We start from the raw sequence: 22194 nt of genomic DNA, 5'->3' as shown, positions 1-22194 counted from the left end.
CCCATGGAACTCCCTACCCCAATCTGTCCGACTATCTCTTACTCTATCCAGCTTTAGGTGTTCCCTGAAAATTCATCTCTTCAGAGAAGCCTATTCTGCCCCCAGCTAACAACTGTACTTTTATTTTCTCCATCAGCTCATTCCCCTACAGTTATTACCTTTTGTATCACTTGACCCTCCCTCCTAGATTGTAAGCTCTAAATAGCAGGACCCTCCGATTTCTCATATATTGAATTTTATTGTAATTGTACTGTTTGACCTAACATTGTAGAGCCTGCACAAACTGTTGGCGTTTTATAAATCCTGTATAATAATAATATATGACTGCCTAGTCCAGCCTCTCTCAGCCAGGGTTCCTCCAAAGGTTCCTAGGGGCTCCTTGTCACTTCCTTGGGCTGTATATGGAAGTGTCACCTACCAGCCGTTTCTGGATACTGAAGTCTGTCATCATTGCACGACACACGCAATTTTTTCGTTCAATATATTTTTTTATTCTAATTTTAATTTTAACAAGAGTTCAAAAAAAAAAAAATGAATAAAATGGTAAAGGAAAAAATCCAATTGGTCAGGAAAATGACTTGTCTGGAATGTGGAGGCGGAGTCGGTAATAATTTGTGTACAATACAATACACAACATGTTACATTATTATAACAAAGTATTGTAGAAAAGATCACACCATAGAAAATGGGGGAAAGGAGAAAATAAACCCGGATATGAAGGTGACATTTGTGTACGAGGAACACCTTAACAATTACCACCATTTTATTCTCCAGGGCCTCTGCTTTCAGAAAATATATGTTTGGGGGTTTTATCTAATCTTCAGGCCCAAAATCTGCATTTTACCATGTGTGCAAAAATAATGCAAAACACAGGTCTGGCATTGAAAGGGTTAATGTGAGCTAGATGGGATCACTCTGCTGTGGTCACATTAGAGCTCCCCCTAGCTGCAGCCTGGTAATAACATTGCTAGGAGGTCTGTTCATTTATCTGCTCCATACTTCCCATCTTTATATAAACGTCTCCTGACATTTAGGGGTAAATATTAGAACATTTACATAGCAATTCTCTCAGTGACAATGCATGTACATTCCTTCTCTGTGACTGGGGAAACAATGAATGTTATTAGGGGATTTGCTGATCTGGTTGAATATTTTCCATTGATTTAAAATGGTAAATGTGACATTTGGACACTAGATGGCGCTAATTGCTATGATACTGAGGGCCATCTAAAGGCCAAATGAGGTATTTTTGGTTTTAAATCAATAGTTGGTTTAATCCTGTGGTTTTATTTTGTTTATGTCCTTCAATGTGTACTATATTCATAAATACATGGGTATGATCTCAGGTATCTGTATGACCTCCCCCGACATAGGAAACTAAGGGGTCTATGCAAAAAATATTTTGGGTAAGGTGACAAGCATGTGTCCAGCCGTGAAAAATTCTGGCCGTATTCTAATAAACACAGTGATTTCCTATAATCGTCAGCTCTAACTAGTGGCCATAATGAGGTATTAGTTCCAAAATACCTCAATCAGGAAAAATAGTTCAATACCGCATTATGGCCACTAGATGGACCCAATGATCAGAGGAAATCACTGAATGAAATAAAATAAGACCAACATTTGTCATATTTGTTCATCTATTTTATAAAAACTAAACATGTAAGTGAAGTGGTAACTATTGAGCCAATCACTTCATCAAACCACACATAATATCTCCCTTCAAAGGGAAAACAGAAATTATTTACAGAAAATCAAACAGTATAAATATTTTCCAACCAATAACCTCCACCCAGACAAGATATGTAGAAATATAAAGACAAGTGGTGTTACCTCTCGTGCCGCACTCCGCCAAGCCACCCAAACCCACCCAGGAACAAAGGAAAGAAGTTCTCACCTAGTTTATCTCCGAGTTCTCCTTCCCTCCTGTTGGGGGATGGGAGAAGGATGGAATGAAGACAGAGAGACACGCTTCGGGGTCACCACTGGTAAGTAGAGCTTTGAAATGAAGGACATCAACTTCAGAATTTCTGTCTTGTCTGTGTAAAGTTTACTGATAAAGATATATGGGATCTCACAGCTTCTAGCTCTGTAACCTGCTATATCATTATCAGTAACCGTCACACAGACAAGCAAGACATTCTGAAGGTGATTCCTTCATTTCACGGCTCTACTTACCACTCTACACCCCAAAATTTACTCAGCCAATGAAAAGCCAACACGGGACAACACTTCATCCATGTCTCTGGTGATCTCTGATCTCCTCATGAAGTGTTTCTTACATGATGAAGATCAGCCATGGAGTATATCTGAGGTGTATATCAGGGTGTGCTTCTTCCCCACATGTCCAGCAACATTCATATAAAAGACAATTCCCGCACTCAAGGCACTAATACACCTCAAGGGTTGTGTGGGATCCCTGATATACATGAAGATAGGACAATTCCCTCACTCACGACAGGAAAATGGCTTCTTTCCCGTGTGAGATCTCTGATGTTTGTAAAGATTGGACTTATCTGAAAAACCTTTACTGCACTCAGGACAGGAATACGGCTTCTCCCCCGTATGAGATCTCTGATGTGTGTAAAGATGGAACTTCTGTGAAAAACATTTCCCACACTCAGGACAAGAATACAGCTTCTCCCCCGTGTGAGATCTCTGATGTGTGGAAAGATGGGACTTCTGTGAAAAACATTTCCCACACTCAGGACAAGAATATGGCTTCTCCCCTGTGTGAGATCTCTGATGTATGTAAAGATTGGACTTCTGTGAGAAACATTTCCCGCACTCAGGACAGGAATGCGGCTTCTCCCCTGTGTGAAATCTCTGATGTTTGTCAAGATTGTACTTCTGTGAGAAACATTTCCCACACTCAGGACAGGAATGCGGCTTCTCCCCCGTGTGAGATCGCTGATGTATGTAAAGATGAGACTTTAATGAAAAACATTTCCCGCACTCAGGACAGGAATGCGGCTTCACCCCCGAGTGAGATCTTTTCTGATGTGTGTAAAGATAGGACTTCAGTGAAAAACATTTCCCACACTCAGGACAGGAAAACGGCTTTTCTCCCGTATGAGACCTCTGATGTGGGTGAAGAAGAGACTTCTGTGAAAAACATTTCCCACACTCAGGACAGGAAAATGGCTTCTCCCCCGTATGAGACCTCTGATGTGTGTGAAGTTGAGATTTCCATGAAAAAGATTTCCCGCATTCAGGACAGGAATATGGCTTCTCCCCCATGTGAGATCTTTTATGCAAATTAAGACCATGTTTATAACAGAAACATTTCCCACACTCAGCACAGGAATACGGCTTCTCTATCATGTGAGATCTTTCATGTCTATTAAGATAGGATTTAAAAGGGAAACATTTCCCACACTCAGTACAGGAAAACCTCTTATTTGTTGGAAGGACGGCACCGCTCCTCACAGTCTGAGGTTCCTCAGGATAAGAGGAATACGATGGTCCGGCATTGTCCCTCACAGTCTGAGGTTCCTCAGGATAACAGGAATACGATGGTCCGGCACTGTCCCTCACAGTCTGAGGTTCCTCAGGATAACAGGAATACGATGGTCCGGCACTGTCCCTCACAGTCTGAGGTTCCTCAGGATAAAAGGAATACGATGGTCCATCTACACTGTGTGGTGCCGGGTGGACATTTGAGGTAGCGGGGTTTTCTCCTGGACTATACTGTGTGATGTCCTCATCTTCTACTTTACAGTCTGGAGACAAAGTGAGAAAATCCTCAGAGGTTTTCCTCATCTCCCGTCCATCTACTAAAATAGAAATACAAAGATTATTACTAGACATGAGCAGATTGGTTCCCCTAAACCAGGACTCCGCCCACATCAGGCAGCTTTGTCTCTGAGGATCTTACAATTCCACCATCAAGGTAACTAGTAAATGGTAAAGGGTGACTAAGTGTCCCAGGAGCCACACATCAAGTCAAGACCTGCTGTATGATAGTAAATGGCAGTCTCAGTCTGGACCTATGCCAGGCCACGCCTTGATGTGCGGGACACCTACTAACTATCTACCGATATAAAATGTCCAGCTGGTAGGAAATGGGCGTAACAAAAGAGAATCCATATTATGTGTATATATATATATATAGCAATGAGTAGAGGGGAGAGAGCAGAAGTCAGGAGTATGTAATGTACAACATAGAGTATACAGTGCAGGGGTCAGGAGTATGTAATGTACAACAGAGTATATAGTGCAGGGGTCAGGAGTATATAATGTACAACATAGAGTATATAGTGCAGGGGTCAGGAGTATGTAATGTACAACATAGAGTGTTTAGTGCAGGGGTCAGGAGTATGTATTGTGAAATATAGAGTATACAGAGACGTGGTCAGGGGTATGTAATGTACAACATAGAGTATATAGTGCAGGGTCAGCTGTATGTAATGTACAACATAGAGTATATAGTGCAGGGGTCAGGAGTATGTAATGTACAACACAGAGTATATAGTGCAGGGGTCAGGAGTATGTAATGTACAACAGAGTATATAGTGCATGGGGTCAGGAGTATGTAATGTATAACAGAGTATATAGAGCAGGGGTCAGGAGTATTTCATGTGCGATATGAATTTAGAATCCCCCTGACATCCAAAAGGCTGGATAACTCCTCCAAAAGCCAGGGGAGGGCTAGCATTTTTACCCCAGGGCTGAATCCATGGCATAAATACTGGGACCAAGAAAAGATATTGGGCGCCAGTCACTTTTGTATTGAGTTTAGAAAACAACATCTACAACAAAATAAGCAAGTGAACAGTCGCATTACTTAACAATGTTTACAAAGTGGTGTCAACAATAGTAAAGTCAGGTCAGACATCCATAAGGCACATAGTTATGACAGGACAATGACATAAGCATCAAGTAGAGATACAGTGAGCATCACCAATAGTAACCAGGTATACATCCATAAGGCACTAGAGTGGGGGAACAAGTGTAGGTAGGAATATGAACATAGGACACTGCAAACATCAACAGGAATACCAAGTCGTCCAAGCCTCGAAGGATTTGATTAAAACTTGAGTTCTACCTGCCAATAATCTTTTGTAATGGTGATTAAGGTTGACCTGTGCAAGAACTTCAGAAGGGTTAAGGGGGGAGTTGTTTTTCCAATGCCTAACTTGGCCGCAAACAGTATAAGAAGTACTACGGAGCTATACTGATAGAGATATTGGTCAATGTCAATATGGAGAATAGCCAAGGTGGGATCTGGAGGTTTAAACTTTTATCTTTTTAAAGTGTTATTGCAGAATGGTTCAGGAGGTGAGGGGTGGAGGGATGGGGGTCTCTGGTAGAGATGGCCTTGCCGTTCGCCCGGTGCGCGGTTCGCTGCGAACTTTGCTCGTTCGCAGTCCGCCGATTTTGCGAACACATCGCGGTGTTTGCGACGGCCATATTACTTTACATTGGGGAGAACTTTGACCCATGACACAGCTATCAGGTGGAACGAACAGCCAATTGAAACATTGCAGCACATGAACAGTCCCCCACCTTATAAATAGACCTGAGCTGGTGGCCATTTCACATTCTGCTTTTTGTCAGTGTAGGGAAAGGTTGCTGAGAGGAGCAGGGACAGACTGCCAGTGACACAAATCGCTCTGTTAAGGTCCACAAAAGTCATTTTAATGACTGGTATTTGGTATAGGTGTGCAGTGCACTATACAGGGGAGTAATCCACTTTTATAATATACTTCTAATATAGAAAGCATATTATAGTGTATTTGTATTGTTCACTGTGCAGCATTGTGAGTGGTGTGTTGAGCGTTTCTGCAGCAATACTACAAACAGTGACAAAAGCACTTTTAATGTATTATAATTGGTCTGATAGACCAGTGGCCCCCCAATACCACATATTGAAGTGGGGTGTTATCTGAGTATACTTTTATAAGTGTATTTGTGTCCTGTAAAAATATTGCCTCTTGTGCTGCGTTTACTCTGCTACACACAGCGCCAAACTCACTGGCCAATTTTTTGTACAACTGGTGTGATAAACCAGTGGCCCCCCCAATACCACATATTGAAGTGGGGTGTTATTTAACAGTATACTTTTATAATAGTGTATTTTAGTCCTGCAAAAATTTTGCCTCTTTTGCTGCGTTAACTGTGCTGCACACAGTGACACCTGTTACTGGCCAATTATTTGTAGAACTGGTGTGATAAACCTGTGGCCCCCCAATATCACAGATTGAAGCGGGATGTTATATACCTTCTTCCACATATACTGCGCTTCAATAGAGACTTTTATCACAGGGTAATTTAAAATATGACAGGCAGAGGAAGAGGCAGGCCCTTCCGCAGGGCTGGTAGGGGTACGGCAGGAGCAGTAGGCCAGAGCCAAAGTGTGAAGTTTTAGAAGGTACGTTCGATTACATCAAAGGACGCACCAGACTTGGTTGAGTGGCTCACTCAGCCTTCCTCTTCTGCACTCTCCTCATCCTCTCTATCTGTACCCTCTTCACTCTCTGGTGTGTGCACCCTCAAAGACACCACCACCACCATATACCCGCCGCTTGAGTCACTGGAATTATTTTCCGATCCATCACAAGACATTTGCGATGCGCAGCCATTGTTGGCATCGTATCAGGAAGAGGAGGTAGCAACAGCCACCACTCAGCAGTCTGACGACAGTACCCAGATCAGCCCAAGGAGGTTGGTCCCCGCTGTTGCTGCCTACTCCGAGATCTCGAATGTTAGTGGTGGGGATGATGACGTGGATGATGACGTGTCTATGGATGTCACATGGGTGGCCACAAGAGAGGAAGAGGAGGGGAGTTCAGAGGGAGAGACGGACCAGCAGATAGGGAGGAGAAGCAGGCGGAACTTGCATTGCACAAGAGGGACAAAGCAGACTGCAAATGTATCAGGAGCGAGCCATCAACCATGTACAGTCACATCTGGTGCTTCCAGGACGCTGGCACATGGCTCTGCAGTGTGGGCTTTTTTTAATGTGTCTGCTGCTGACAATAGTGTTGCCGTATTCAGCCTTTGCAGTCAACGCATAAGTCACGGTAAGCCCAACACTCACCTAGGGACGACCGCCTTAAGAACACACCTGAACTCCCATCACCGAGCCCAGTGGGAGCAACGCACAATTGTCCTCCACTCAACCTTCCATCATGCTGTCCTCACATTGTTCTGGAAAAAGGCAGGCTTCCATGGCCCAAATGTTGGAGCGTAAAAAAAACGATGACGCCAGATAACCCTCTTGCCCAACGTTTGACTGCTGGCTTGTCGGAACTGATAGCCTGCCAACTACTGCCATATCAACTGGTGGACTCGGAGGCCTTTCGGAAATTTGTGGCCATTGGAACACCACAATGGAAGGTCCCAGGCAGGAAATATTTCTTGCAGAGGGGCATTCCAGAGCTGTATGGCCATGTTCAGCGGCAAGTGAATATATCTCTGGCACACAGTGTCGGTGCCATCATCATACATCTGACCACAGACACATGGTCTAGCAAACACGGGCAGGGAAGGTATATCACTTTTACTGCCCACTGGGTAAACCTTCTGACGGCCGTCAAGCATGTAACCCGTGTAGATTTGGTTGCACCGCCACGGATTGCATGCAGGCCTGCCTCTTCTTCTCCTCCTCCTCCATCCTCCCTCTCCTCCTCGGCTGACTCCTTTTCCGCTGCTACTGTCTCTTCCGCTGCGCCGCTTAAGATCTCCAGAACCTATTCCACATGCCAGGTGAGACGTTGCCATGCTGTGCTGTGTCTGTTGTGCCTGGAAGCCAAGAGCCACACTGGTCCTGCACTCCTTTCAGCTTTGCGTTCACAGGCAGATCAGTGGCTGACACTGCTCAATTTGACAGTTGGTAAAGTGGTGTGCGACAACGGTGCCAATCTGCTGAGCATGCTGAAACAGGGCAAAATAACACACGTACCATGCATGGCACATGTCCTGAACTTGGTCATGCAGTGATTCATTGCCAAATACCCTGGGGGTCCAGGATGTCTTGGGGCAGGCCAGAAAAATCTTGGGCCATTTCAGAAGATCTTACACAGCCATGGCTCGCCTTGCTGACATTCTGCGGTGACACAACCTGCCCGTCAGGCGTCTTATTTGCGACTGCCCGACGCGATGGAACTCAACGTTGCATATGCTTGATAGGCTGCTCCAGCAAAAAAATGCAGTTAACGACTACCTGTACGAACTCTGCGGCAAGACAGGTTCTTTTCATCTCGCCAGTGGCTGCTCATGCGCGTTGCATGCAGACTTCTGCGACCATTCCATGAGATCACCAAACTGGTCAGTCATGGCCAGGGTGCCATCAATGACATCGTACCTTACGCCTTCTTTCTGGAGCATGCATTGCGTTGTGTCATTGATCAAGCCGTCCAGGAGCAGGAGCAGGAAGATGAGGAAGTCACAATGTTGGATGAATTCCCAGGGGGTGCTACTCCATCAGAGACAAATCAACAGCAGGAGTCTGAAGAGGAGTCAGAGGAGGAGGATGGTGCTGGGGGGGATGAGGAGGAGCAAGTAGAGCATTCTTTAAACCTGTCTGGGATCCCTGGTGTTGTCCGTGGATGGGGGCAGGAGAACGAGGACGACATTATCCTAGATGATGAGCTGGAGCCAGGCCACTACACCACGACCAGTTTAGTGTAAATAGGGGGGCCTTCATGCTCCAGTGTTTTAAGGGGGGCCCCCCGTATAAAAAGCATAAAGGGCAAGGACCAGTACTGGGTGGCAACGTATTTAGACACCCGGTACAGCTACAAAAAATGGCAGAAATGTTACCACCATCACAGAGGGCGGTCAGAATGCAGAACTTCCAGGCCTTGCTGTGAGAAATGCTGCATTCTGCTCTTGCGTGTGCTGGCAGAGGAATTTCCAGTCACAGAGAGACAGTTGCGGGTAGCAATCCAACAGTGCCTGCAAGAAGAGGGCGGTTTGAAGATGTGTTGGTCACTTCAGATATGAGAACTTCTTTCAGCCAACCCATCGACAGCTGTACTCCGGATCCAGCATCAGGGAATGCCTAGTCCGAGAGGTGTCAGACTACATCGGGTTAACGGCCGATATGGACGCTCTGAGGAGTGATGAACCCCTGGACTACTGAATGGGCAGGCTTGACCTCTGGCCAGAGCTTGCACAATTTGCAATGGAACTGTTGGCTTGCCCCCGTCCAGTGTCCTGTCCGAGAGGATGTTCAGCGCAGCAGGGGGGATCGTGACTGATAAGCGCACTCGCCTAGACAGTGTAGACTACCTCACATTTATAAAAATGAATGAGGCATGGATCTCTGAGGAATTCAACACATGTGACCATGTTTCATTTAAATTCCTCATGACAGGCCACAAATATCCGCCAGACCGCCATCCACCCACAACAATTCATGGTCCTTGTCTTCGTTAAATACAGTGGCATAAAAGGCATTTCATGTCCATTGAATGCCTAATTTTGGGGCCTTTCATGGCCGACAATTATTTTTTCTGTCAATGCCTAATGTACCTCCAGCCACAGAATACAACGTTCTTAGCTAGCATGTAAACACATGTTGGCTAATTTTTGGGGCTTTTTATGGCCAACACTTACTTCATTATCCTGTGAATGCCTCATTTTTCAGACTGGAATTGAAAATCAACGGGTCTGTAAACGTTCCGCCAAATTGTGGAATGGATGTGGACCCATTTTACAGACGTGTGAATGGATCCTATATGTATTTGACATGTATTTACCGGCTGCTGTCAGTTCTGGCTGATTTATGAAAAAATAAATAAGTTTTAGGGCAACTTTTTCAATTGCAATACTTCTGTTATGACATTGTGCATGTGGTGGGACTATTTGTGCACAGCTAGTGAGTGGCTGCAAATATGACCTAAAGGTTTTTAAAGTTTGCATCCCATTAAAGTCAATGGGGCCCACCGTGAACTTGCGGTTCGCGGACATTTGAGAAAATTTGCGGCTGATGTTCACAAACCGCCCCGGCCGATGTTCGTCCATCTCTATGTACAAATACTGTACTGGTGACCCGAGCATAAGGAACAAACTTTTCAGAGAAAGGGAATACAATAAGACATGTGGCCACTCACTAAAACTAGAGGAAAAAGGGTTTAACCTTAAAATACGTAGGGGGTTCTTTACTGTAAGAGCAGTGGGGATGTGGAATTCTCTTCCACAAGCAGTGGTATCAGCGTGGAGCATCGAAAGTTTCAAAAATAGGTTGAACTGGATGGACTGATGTCATTTTTCGACCTCACTAACTATGTGTAACATAGATAATATAGTGCAGGGGTCAGGACTATGTAATGTACAACATAGAGTTTATAGTGCAGGGGTCAGGACTATGTAATGTACAATATAGAGTATATAGTGCAGAGGTCATGAGTATGTGATGTACAACAGAGTATATAGTGCAGGGGTCCGGAGTATGTAATGTACAATATATATTATATAGTATAAGGGTCAGGACTCATAATCTTGGTATTCAGTAATCAGTGATGTCCTAAATGCTCACATGAGACAAGTTGCAGAGGTCCCACACTGCTGCCTCCCATCTCCTGAGACTGAATACATTGTTTCTATGTGTTTATCAGATGATGGGGGATCTAGGTGAACCCTCCGTACTGCTCTCTCTTTTACAATAAAGTCTCCTCTTACCCGGTGATGTGAGGGGCGGCTGATTCTCCATCATGAGGTACTTGTAGAGATCTTTTTGTCCTTCTAAATACTCCCATTCCTCCATGGTGAAATAGACAGTGACATCCTGACATCTTATAGGAACCTGACACACACAATGATACAGTCACCATCCGGACACATCCCTTATCTGTTACTGGATAATGTCCCAGAATTCCCAGCACCGCTCACCTCTCCTGTCAGCAGCTCCATCATCTTCTTGGTGACTTCTAGAACCTTCTGTGTGTTGAGTCTTGTATAGATCAGGGATGGAGGTGGGGGGATGGTGATGAGATTCTGGATTCTCGAAGATCTTGTTGTCATATTATGAGATCTCCTTGTGTAATTTTCATTAGATTTCTTCATTATCACTGTACAGCTCTGTATTATACAAAGATAAATATCACTCTCCTACAGGGACGTCTTATTATCATCATGGGCCCCTGGGTAAAGTAATATACTGGGGCCCCTACCAGCCTGCTCAAATTTACTAAAATAATAGAATAAATAGTTGATAGAATTAAACATATATTTATTAGTAGTTAAGGGATAAGGTGCGCACGAGTATATATCTAACAAAAAACAGTAGCTGCAACAGAGCTTCAACCTATTGAAGTGAATAAAAATGTGAAAATTATATAGAGAGTGCGCTAAAACTGTATAATTATATGCACATACATATACATCAATATATACTCATGATGTATCATGTATCATAGGTTGAACTGGATGGACTGATGTCTTTTTTCAACCTCACAAACTATGTAACTATGTAACTGCACACAACAATTATAAAAGTGTCAAGTGTATTAAATAAAATTAACCCTGTGCTATGATAAAAAATGTAAAATATAATGCATTAAATTCGTATGACCACACAGTATCACATGCAATAATAATCCAACATATAACAGAGTCTCAAAGAAAATCCAGAAGCGATCAAGAACCAAACAGCCCTCGTCACGTGAGAAAATAAGTGAACAGATCTTACAGGGGCACTGTAGCAGGGAGTAGAGGGGCACAATAATGGATTATAGGAGGGAACAGTACAGGAGAAAAAGAGGACATAGTACAGGGGAGTAGGAGGGCACTGTACAGGGGAGAAGAGTGGTACAGAGGAGTAGAAGGGCGCGGTACAGAGGAGTAGAAGGGCACAGTACAGGGGAGTAGAGGGGCACAATACAAGGGAGAGGAAGGGCACAGTACAGGGGAGACGTACAGGGGTGTAGAGGGGCAGGGTACAGGGGAGCAAAAGGGCACAGTGCAGGGGAGCAGAGGGGCACGGTACAGGGGAGCAGAAGGGCACAGTACAGGGGAGAAGAAGGGCACAGTACAGGGGAGAAGAAGGGCACAGTACAGGGGAGTAGAAGGGCACAGTACAGGGGAGAAGAAGGGCACAGTACAGGGGAGTAGAGGGTCACGGTACAGGGGAGTAGAGTGGCAAGGTACAGAGGAGTAGAAGAAAACAATACAGGGGAGAGGAGGGGCACAGGACAGGGGAGTAAAAGGGCATGGAATAGTGGAGAAGGGCACGGTACAGGGGAGTAGAAGGGCGCAATAGAGGGGCACAATACAGGAGAGTAGAGGGGCACAGTACAGGGGAGTAGAAGGGCGCAATACAGGGGAGTAGAAGGATACAGTAAATAAATGTTATTGGATTACAGTGTCTCACGACCGCACAATTGTCAGTTAAAATAACGTAGTGCCGTATAGCAAAAAATGGCCTGGTCATGAAGGGGGTTAAATCTTCCAGAGCTGAAAGGGTTAACCGGCAAGACTGTCAGTACATGGTTCACACCGATATTTAGGGCAATGATCATCAGTGCAGCCCCATCAGTGCTGCCAATCAGTTCCTCCCCAGCAGTACTCTGAGATGAGAGCATCTCTTTCATGCAGCTCAGAGCCTGCACTGATAGTTCCTCCTCCCTCACACAGATGGGAAAGGAGAGAGCCGATCTGCTCCCTCTCCTCTCCTCCTGTCTGCACCATGGGAAAGGTGAACCCCAGCAGCTGAATAATCAAATTCTGTTGCTTAGCTTCACACTTCCCACAGTGCACACAGGAGGAGAGGGGCGGTAGGAGAAGGAGCAGATCGTCTCTATCTCTTTTCCCATCCATGCGAAGGGAGGAGGAACTGTCAGTGTAGGAACCTTGCTGTATGAGAGAGATGCTCAGAGTCCTGTGGCCAACAAACCCGCTGGGGCCCCCGACCCTGTTAGTTCCAACACTGGTATGTACAATTTATGTATTCATAGTGCTTGTGTGGATGTTGTTATTGATTAGCAGAACATCAGAAGTCTCAAAATGACTCTGAATGCATCCCAGTGTACAGCGGAGTCAGACTTAACCTCTTCATTACACTCACCTCTCCAGTCAGCAGGCTGAGGATCTCCAGGGTGAGGTTCAATATCGTCTCATTCCGGGGAAATTCCTTCCTTACATTCTTCACAAAACTCAAATTCTGCTGGTTGTCCATCATGACATCCTTGTAGAGATCCTTGTGTTCTTCTAAATACTCCCACTCCTCCATGGAGAAATAGACAGTGACATCCTGACACCTTATAGGAACCTGACACACACAATGATACAGTCACCATCCAGACACATCCCTTGTCTGTTACTGGATAATGTCCCAGAATTCCCAGCACCGCTCACCTCTCCTGTCAGCAGCTCCATCATCTTCTTGGTGACTTCTAGAATCTTCTGCATGTTGTGTCTCTCAGGTTTTAGGGAGTCACATGGAGGCACTGTGATGGTCATATGATCACCTGACTTCAGAAGAGGAAATCTCTGTATTGAGGAACCAATAGGAATATCATGTTAGAATCCCAGAATCCTCCTCACCTCTCCGATCAGGTCTGTATTTTATTAACAGATAAGAGTGATGTCATGTGACCTCCCAGAATCCCCCTCACATCTCCTGTCAGGTCTGTGTTTTATTAATATAGATAATAGTGATGTCATGCAACCTCCCAGAATCCTCCTCACCTCTCCAGTCAGCAGGTAGATGATCTCCAGGGTGAGGTTTAGTATCTTCTTAGTCATGTGACTCCGGTCCTCCTCCATCCTCATTGGTGTCGTCATTTGATCTATACAGGTCTCCTTGTAGACGGATAACTTTGGGAAATGAAAGTAAGAATTATATGGATGGCATTGGTCACACAATAATAGGATGGGGATGTGAGGGGGGGGATAGGAGGGTTTCTGTACATTTAAGGACTACTGCCCTCATGGGAACACATTTAGTTTGGACTGTTTAGTGTTTTCTATATTTTCAAGGCCTGGGACCCTCTTGACCTGCCGGATCAAAAACTCCCTTTTCTCTGTTGGGTTTGTTTCTTTTCTGAACTGGATTTGCTTAGTTTTAGATCTGGAGACAAGGAATGATAAATATAATTCTTCCTTCGACTTGTTTGCTCTGAGGCAGTGCTGTAAGGACAATGTGGGGTCATCATGATGTCCAGAAAGGGGAACTTGCTGACTGTTGGTGGGAGTTGGTGGCTAATCAGGATAATTGCCAGAACTTAGGTATACAAAGCAGACCAAGTAAAATCACTTAGTTAAGTAAGGCGATAAGCCTCACCGTCTCAACTGTAGGGTGTGGGATTACCTATGTGTTTAACCAGACACAAAAGTTGGAGGAAGAACAGCTAACAAAGGAGCTGTTCAAAGATAGGTATAATTCCCAAGTGGTGTTCAGGACTAAAAATCAAGTACTTTATTGAATATATATTAAAAATTCAATAGAAATCACATTTATCAATAACGAGTCAATAACATGACATAAACACACAAGCAAAAAAACAGCCCAGGTGAGAACCGAAGACTAAAAATGGATCCGCTCTGTTCACAAAAAATGAGGATAGCAGATGAAAAAATTGTTAAAAAGTCGGACAGACAAAGTCCCGTTATGCTGCAGCAATCAGAAGACGTATATACTCTCACACAGTTCCTTACTGCTAATTAGAAGATTTCTTCAACAGTATTATTGATCCCTTGGGATAGATGAAATACAGGAACACAGGCTATAGAGTGCCGTGGAGGTGGCTATAAGAGTTCATGCAAATCATCAGCTAGTAACGAGTGTAAAAAGTAATTCACAGCGGAGCCGACTTATGACTCACAACTATATCATGAATCAAAGTTGCTGATGGCAGATCAAATTTCCTCTGTATACCCACAAACGTATATACTCTCACACAGTTCCTTACTGTTAGTTGGAAAATTCCTTCCACAATAGTATTAATCCCTTGGGGTGAATGGAATTCAGGAACATAATCTATAGAGTGCCGTGGAGGTGTCTGTAAAAGTTAATGCAAGTAATCAGCTGATAACTAGTGTAAAAAGTAGTTCACAGTGAAGCCGACTAATTTCAGCTATGTCATTAATAAAAATTAATGATGACAGGTCAAGTTTCCTCTGTATAAACAGGCCTTCAAGTTGTAAGAAAGTCACTGTGCAGCCGAGATTCTGCTACTATGTTAGTATCTCTAGCTAACCACTCCACAGTTCCATAACTCCTCAGTAGTAGGACGTTCCTTCCACAGTAGTAATTACCTCTAGGGATGGAGAGAATCGAGGAACATAAGGTGTATAATACAGTGCAAGCAGCATTAATGTGGATTTCAAATAGTCATTTATGAAGTAAAGAACACTGGGTTTAGTGAGAATCCTTCAGGAAATTCATAGTAAGGCCAATATGCAGCCGTTTCAATATTCCAGACACAATAAGCATAATATCCAGGGACTAGTCCATCATAATTAATCCATTCCATCACCTCCACTTATTGTTGACTTAAGGGAGAAAGTGAATATCCTATAGGCTAGAGCCAAGTAAGGAGGAAAGTTCATATGGAAATACACTTTAATAACCATCACTGATGAGGCACAAAGAAAACGTCATATGTATGGAAGGAAGCTAAGCAGGATTTATGACTTTTGCCATCAGCTCCTTTTTTGGAAACTTTACTCACTGCTTGCTGCTTGACCTTCCGACAGTAGTTCTGAGGTAAGTGCCTTTTCCTTGTCAGTACGGAACATTAATTTCCTTCCTTTAGTAGTCCCCCTATATCACAGGGTTCAGCGTGGAGTAAGATCCAAGTAGCTAACATGCAGGACAGTATGTAGAAAGCCAACTGGCTAAAGTCTAGAGATTCCCGCGCAGCACATGCAGGCTTAGAGGTTAGCTCAGGTTGTCACCGGGAACAACAGACATCACTGGATGATGCATTTCGTCTGCCAATCAGCGGACTTCTTCAGAATGAGGGAGGGAATATGCTAATGGTCCTTTTATAGTCCCTGAACACCAGGACTTATTAGTTCCCTCCTCTGCTGTGATTCCGTCATTACTTCTCAAAGACAATTAAAAAGACCACATGACCTGGGCTGTTTTTTTACTTGTGTGTTTATGTCATGTTATTGACTCGTTATTGATAAATGTGATTTTTTTTTAATTTTTAATATATATTCAATAAAGTACTTGATTTTTAGTCCTGAACACCGCTTGGGAATTATACCTATTGTTGAACAGCCCCCTTGTTAGCTCTTCTTCCTCCCTCTTTTTTATGTCTATTTACCAGAACTCCGGCTGCAAGGCTCCAATCTTCGGCAGCCTGCTGACTAACAGGAGTGATGTCACCGTCACTCCCTGCAGTAAGAGAAGGGATTGGATTGGATAGCAGGAGGATGCTGGTGGTGGTGTAGAGAGCTGTGGGGGAGGAGTCTCTTCTTTTCCTTCCAATGGCAGCCCAATGTGGGTAGGAGGAGGACAGCTGGGGGAGGGGTTTGTTTTCTTGGTTGACAACTATTCTGTAGTATCCAGGACATTGTACAGAGTGGCAGTGGGTTCCCGTGGCTCTGAATTCCAGCACCAGGCACTGCCAGACCCTGTGTCATGGGAAGGTATTGGACTGGCCAACCAGTAAGTGATGGTGCACAAACAGACCTCCTCAAGGAACAAGTGTCCTTCTTTGTTCTATTTTGTGGCCTGCAACATATTTCTTGACCAGTGAGATGGTGAGGTGAAGGCTTCATTCAGGTGCTGGCAGGAGTTCCTTAAGGAGGTCACAAAAGTAAGTGCAGGTGGCATGAGAGGACCATCGAAGACCAAGAGTCTCTATGAGCCCCCTAAAGCCCCCTCTTACCTCAGAGCCCTACAGCCCGACTACCCTCTCAGAGTCCCCCACAGTCCTTCAGTCACACTAACATCTCAGAGTTGTTCAGTCCGATTACTTCCTAAGAGGCCCCCAAAGTCCTTCAGCTACAGTTCCTCCTCAGGGGTCCCAGAGCCCTTCAGATGCAGTAAACCCTCAGAGGTCCCAGAGTCCTTTAGTCCTGCTACCTTCTCAGAGACCCCTCAGCTCCTCTCCTTTCCTCAGAGCCCTCAGTATTTTCCTCCCTCTGACACCAATGATGGAAGATATTCTTCAAGGCAGGCTGGGGAATGTTTTCTTCCTCCTGACAAGCAATGTAAGGGGCTCTATGCACCATACTCCTGACCCCTGCACTCCATCAGGGTGTTGGCTGCATATTGTAATAATTGCCCTTTGTAGGCCATGTATGGTCAGGATGGCCATTGTCTTCTCTATTTATTGTCATTGTTGTTTGTTTGGAGAACCATATTACTAGAATTTATCTCCAAAATGAAGAGAATGTTCCGGCCACGTAAGTGGGGAAATGTTCTGACCCTGAAGGGGTTAATCTAGGTTTCCACACTATATATGTGTGTATCATCATCTGCTGGAGATAAAAGACATCACAGTGACTATGGAGGAAGAGGACGGACATGACGGGGGGTTACTGGGTGTAAATAGAAAATAAGATCTTATTACCTCCTCTACTGTCTGTCTCCTCGCTACGTCGTCTATATAGAATTTCCTGTCTGTTCCTGACCTCACTTCCTGTCTGTATTCCATAGAGACTTCCTCTCTGAGTACAAGTGAGATCTTCATCTTGTGGAGTTCAGAGGAACTGCAGCCCTGAGAAACCTCATAATAACCATTCCTGTATAATATCTATTTTACATGGCTAAGTTCAAAACAAGGGTATACCTAAGAAAACAAACTCCGGAAACTGATCTTTTTGGATAAGGAAATGCAAAAATATATCATAAAGCATTAAAATATATGTTAATCCACTCAAAATGAACATGCTAAACATAAATTGCAAGGATGTAATGGTCACATAGGAATGGTGGTGGAGATCTCTTTAAGTAATAGCAATTCTTTAAATGCTTATATAAATAAAATGTATAAATATGGAAATGTGCAGCACTCATAGTGAATTATCATATGATAATCGGTGAAAATTCATAACATTGTGAAGAATACATATACAAACAAATATATAATAACAAAAAAAGCGAATAAGGGCAAAAAGTCCTTTTGAATGGAATGAATATAGTAAAATCTTCAAACGTGTATTCCAGAAGTGAATAACTGAAACTTTGCTGTGACACCATCCACCACCAATATATATAAGGAGGCTTACCGGAGTGAGTGGACTCAGTTTGGTGTATGCCTAGTGAGTCAACTCATGCGTTGGTGTGTATACACCCAATAGGCCAGGGAGGACACCGAGTGACCCTTCACACCAGTTGCCTTTATATTTTCTTTGGAAAATTGCATAAACCATCAGTAATCCAAATGAATGCAGAGAATGTAGACCTCAAGGTGAATACTCTTCCATGACGGATGAATCATCAAAGAAAAGAAACAAAAGGCTCCACATAGTGTAATACCATAAGCAAAGGGTATTTATTAAAAGTTCAGAACACTTACAGTTGGGTAGATAAAAAGCGCTTAAATCCAGATCAGTAAAAAGCATTGACAGGTAGTAGCATGGACAGAAGTTAACCCAACGCATTTCATCTGCTTAGACATCATCTGGGGTATGCTACTGTCAATGGTAATGTAGTTTAAATAGTGAATATGACCCCCAAACAGGATAGACAACAAGTGACACCCTTTACCTGTGAAGGGGAATACACTTCCTGTATCCTGCCAAGATGGAGCCCAGGCGTGTGTTCCAAGCCTTGTTTTCACTACAAGGCTAGTATGTGTATTACAGGGCAAAGATAATTCACTTCCTATGTATGGCCAAGATGGCACCCAGGCGTGTGTTCCAAGCCTCATTTTCACTACGAGGCTAGTATGTGTAAACAACAGAAATCCACTCCATACTCCAAGCCTCACTCTGAGTGCGAGGCCTGTATACAATAGTTGGACACTTCCTGTAAGACGAAAATTATGTAAAGACGTGTAGAGCCTCGTTGGGTATTACAGAAACAGAGGCTAAATATTGAGGTAGGATCGCGCGATCAAGTGCTCGCCACGCCTGGTTTTGAATACAAAACAATCGGGCTAAATATATAAAACATGTAAAAAGATTGCAGCGGTCAGTTCTCAACAGCGACTATTACATAGTGTGAAATTGCAATAGGACAACTTTATCAATGGTCCAGAATCATATTCTAATTTAAAATTTATAAAAAACATGACCAATTATAAAAAAAAAAATTAAAATAAGATGGGTAGCATATTGACAAGATATACAGGGTAATCAATCTATAAAGAACCAATTCAAAAATTCAATTTTAATCCCAAATATTAAAATAATTCACAATGTGCCAAAGGTTGATATAAGAAAGAATATTAAAAATATTATAAATCCTATATGATTGATATAATACACAGAATAGGTTTATAAATAAATCACATGTACTGTATAAAAATAATGTTAAATATATCCCATATGTGAATCAAGCTTTATTGATAAATAAATGAATATCCCATTCTATAGTCATACCAAATGGATAATAGGAATGTAGTTCATAAATCCAGAATGTCTGAAGACGTGAGACTCCTCTGGTGCATGCACCACCTCTCCATGGTGGAAAATATTTCTCAATAATGACAAATTCAGTGCCTTTTGGGTCATGGTTATGATATTTTTGCTTAAGAACACTATGATTGATGGAACCTTTCTTAATGTTTGCTATATGCTCATTAACCCTTACAGTGAATGAGATATGTGCGCGCCACGCCTCGTTTTGAATACAAAACAATCGGGCTAAATATAGAAAACATGTAAAAAGATTGCAGCGGTCAGTTCTCATAAGGTTATGAAAGAACGAAGGTCTGACAGGGGGGATTAATAATATTGGGGTCATTTTATTATTAATCTCCCTGTCAGACCTTCATTCTCTTATAACCTTATTGGCTATTACCCCTGTATAAATTGTAATGTTTGCCAACATAATATTTGGGGTAGAAGTAAGACACAGGAGTTCACATCTTCTGTTACACATCAGACATATTCCATTAAACATTTATTTTCCTGTTCAACTAAAAATGTTGTATATCTGCTGACCTGCCCCTGTGGAAAACAGTATATAGGCAGAACTATACGCTCGTTCACTGTAAGGGTTCTTTGATGATTCATCCATCACGGGAGAGTATTCACCTTGAGGTCTACATTCTCTGCATTCATTTGGATTACTGATGGTTTATGATGGTTTGTGTGATTTTCCAAAGAAAATACAAAGGCGACTGGTAAGAAGGACCCCTCGGTGTCCTCCCTGGCCTATTGGGTTTATATACACCAACACATGAGTTGACTCACTAGGCATATGCCAAACTGAGTCCACTTACTCCGGTAAGCCTCCTTATATATATTGGTGGGGGATGGTGTCACAGCAAATTTTCAGTTATTTACTTCTGGAATACATGTTTGAAGATTTTTCTATATTCACTCCATTCAAAAGGACTTTTTGCCTTTATTCCCTTTTTTTTTTATTTTTTATTATTATATATTTGTTTGTATATGTATTTTTCACAATGTTATGAATTTTCACCGATTATCATGTGTTCATTATCTATGAGGGCTGCACATTTCCATATTTTTTATAAATTATTTTTGATTGCAAAGTATTTTGTTTATACAAAACATAGCCTATTGAGGCATACCCCGGCTTAGGTAAATCAACACATAACTACTTATTTACTACTACAAAAAAAAAAAAAACATAAAGGCCAGTAACAGATCCAACGCCTTAAGTGTGGGCTGAAACTAGCCTGAAGTGCACCTTATTCAGACCTCTTTCAGAAGTAATTCACTTATCCTTCATGACAGAATGATGTTTCTCTTCAAGCAACCAATCCTCCACTAGTTGGCTATGACCTCCATACCCAGGTCAACCGCGTCCCCCACCTTCACCTGATAAGGTTAGAAGCTAGTGTATTAGATCACTTGACTAGTCTTGTTCATCAGTTGTTAGGTTTGAGTTTGTCCATAAGTGCCACACCTTTTTAAATTTGTCTGGGCATCCCCTGGATGTATACATGGCTTTATATAGTGGTGACACTGAATTGACCAATTTCTTCCAATAGCTCAGGGTTGGCGGATGTTCTGATTTCCATTTAAGGACAATCATCTTCCTTGCATAGAATAAGATAACCCCAACCAGTGTACGCATTGCTCTAGAAGCTGGTAGTGTGTCCACCAACCAAAATCATCAGGTACTGACAAATCATTTGAAACATTCAGGAGGTGAAAAGACAATAGTAGCAGTATTTCTATCATATAGATCAAATATAACAGGAAGCTGCCAGCCATTAATCCTGGAAAAAGGGCAGATATTATTAAAATGATAAGAATTCCACCTCACAAACATATCTCCGCAGTGAATACCAGGGCCCGGCTGGCTGATATACATTTGTGCGATGGAGTTCTCCTTGCACTGCCATAGATCCGGATCGGCACCACCGATAGGGATGATCAGGCTACAAGTAGCGTGCAGTCTCCATTTAATGGAAGGTTTCCACAATTACAGGTCTTTCCTCAAGGCCAGTTAAAGCAATATTCGCTGTGCATAGCGATTACCGGTAAAAACACTGGGAGAGATAATGGCAATTTAACTAAAAATACATCCTAAAGAAATGTCTACATAAAAAATAATACAATTTCCACAACACTCCACTATCTCTAAGTGGATTCATCAGGTCATTTTTCAAGCTTATGGCTTGAAAGGTAAGGCTAGCCTTTTAATCTAAAGGCTCACTCTACCAGAAGGGTAAGAACTTCATGGGCTGTGCATCATCAGGTATCTTTTGCCCAGATCTGCAAAGCTGTTACTTGGTCTTCAGTTCATACATTCACAAAATTTTACCAAGTGGATGTTACTGCCCGTGAAAGGGGCTCAATTTGGTAGTAGCGTGCTACAAGCAGCTGCATAAGTCCTATTTTTTTTGTGGGGTTCTGTGTCCCCTTCACTCATGGGCATTGCTTTAGGACATCCCAGATAGTCATTATTACCTGCTCTGTGTCCCGTGATGTACGATAAAGAAAATAGGATTTTTCCTACAGCTTACCTGTAAAATCCTTTTCTTGGAGTACATCATGGGACACAGAGGTCCCTCCCATCTTTTCTGGGATCTTCATTGCTTGCTTCAAAAACTGAGGTTCTTCCTGTATGGGAGGGGTTATATGGGAGGAACTTCCTGTCTTTTGGCTGTCTATTGGTTGCCAGTGTCCAATTACCTGAAGGTA

The 22194-nt window shown here is 43.0% G+C and overlaps 5 protein-coding genes across 5 annotated transcripts in view; 2 read left to right on the top strand and 3 right to left on the bottom strand.

Annotated features, from left to right (window-relative positions):
• LOC309548634 (uncharacterized protein) overlaps positions 1–10714 on the bottom strand; it is a gene marked incomplete at both ends in the record, with an annotated part of 42514 nt that extends 31800 nt beyond the window's left edge. The window contains 2 exons of the mRNA XM_082248605.1: positions 3267–3340; positions 10671–10714. Of these exons, the coding sequence (XP_082104731.1) occupies positions 3267–3340; positions 10671–10714 (118 nt within the window). The remainder of the gene's footprint in view (positions 1–3266; positions 3341–10670) is intronic.
• LOC309549119 (uncharacterized protein) overlaps positions 1–22194 on the top strand; it is a 2919967-nt gene that overhangs the window by 2748745 nt on the left and 149028 nt on the right. The window lies entirely within an intron of this gene.
• The window catches only part of LOC309548636 (gastrula zinc finger protein XlCGF66.1-like), a 292938-nt gene that overhangs the window by 121716 nt on the left and 149028 nt on the right, over positions 1–22194 (top strand). The gene's annotated exons all lie outside the window — the stretch shown is intronic.
• LOC309549117 (uncharacterized protein) overlaps positions 1–22194 on the bottom strand; it is a 4285597-nt gene that overhangs the window by 4225036 nt on the left and 38367 nt on the right. The window contains 4 exon segments of the mRNA XM_082249155.1: positions 10840–11028; positions 13013–13216; positions 13303–13437; positions 13636–13764. Of these exon segments, the coding sequence (XP_082105281.1) occupies positions 10840–11028; positions 13013–13216; positions 13303–13437; positions 13636–13764 (657 nt within the window).
• The window catches only part of LOC309549122 (uncharacterized protein), a gene marked incomplete at its 3' end in the record, with an annotated part of 313082 nt that overhangs the window by 275559 nt on the left and 15329 nt on the right, over positions 1–22194 (bottom strand). The window lies entirely within an intron of this gene.

The sequence above is a fragment of the Pelophylax lessonae genome (assembly GCF_965119305.1).
Source record: "Pelophylax lessonae genome assembly, chromosome: 3".
NCBI lineage: Eukaryota > Metazoa > Chordata > Amphibia > Anura > Ranidae > Pelophylax > Pelophylax lessonae.
This window is presented reverse-complemented; position numbering and strand designations above follow the sequence as displayed.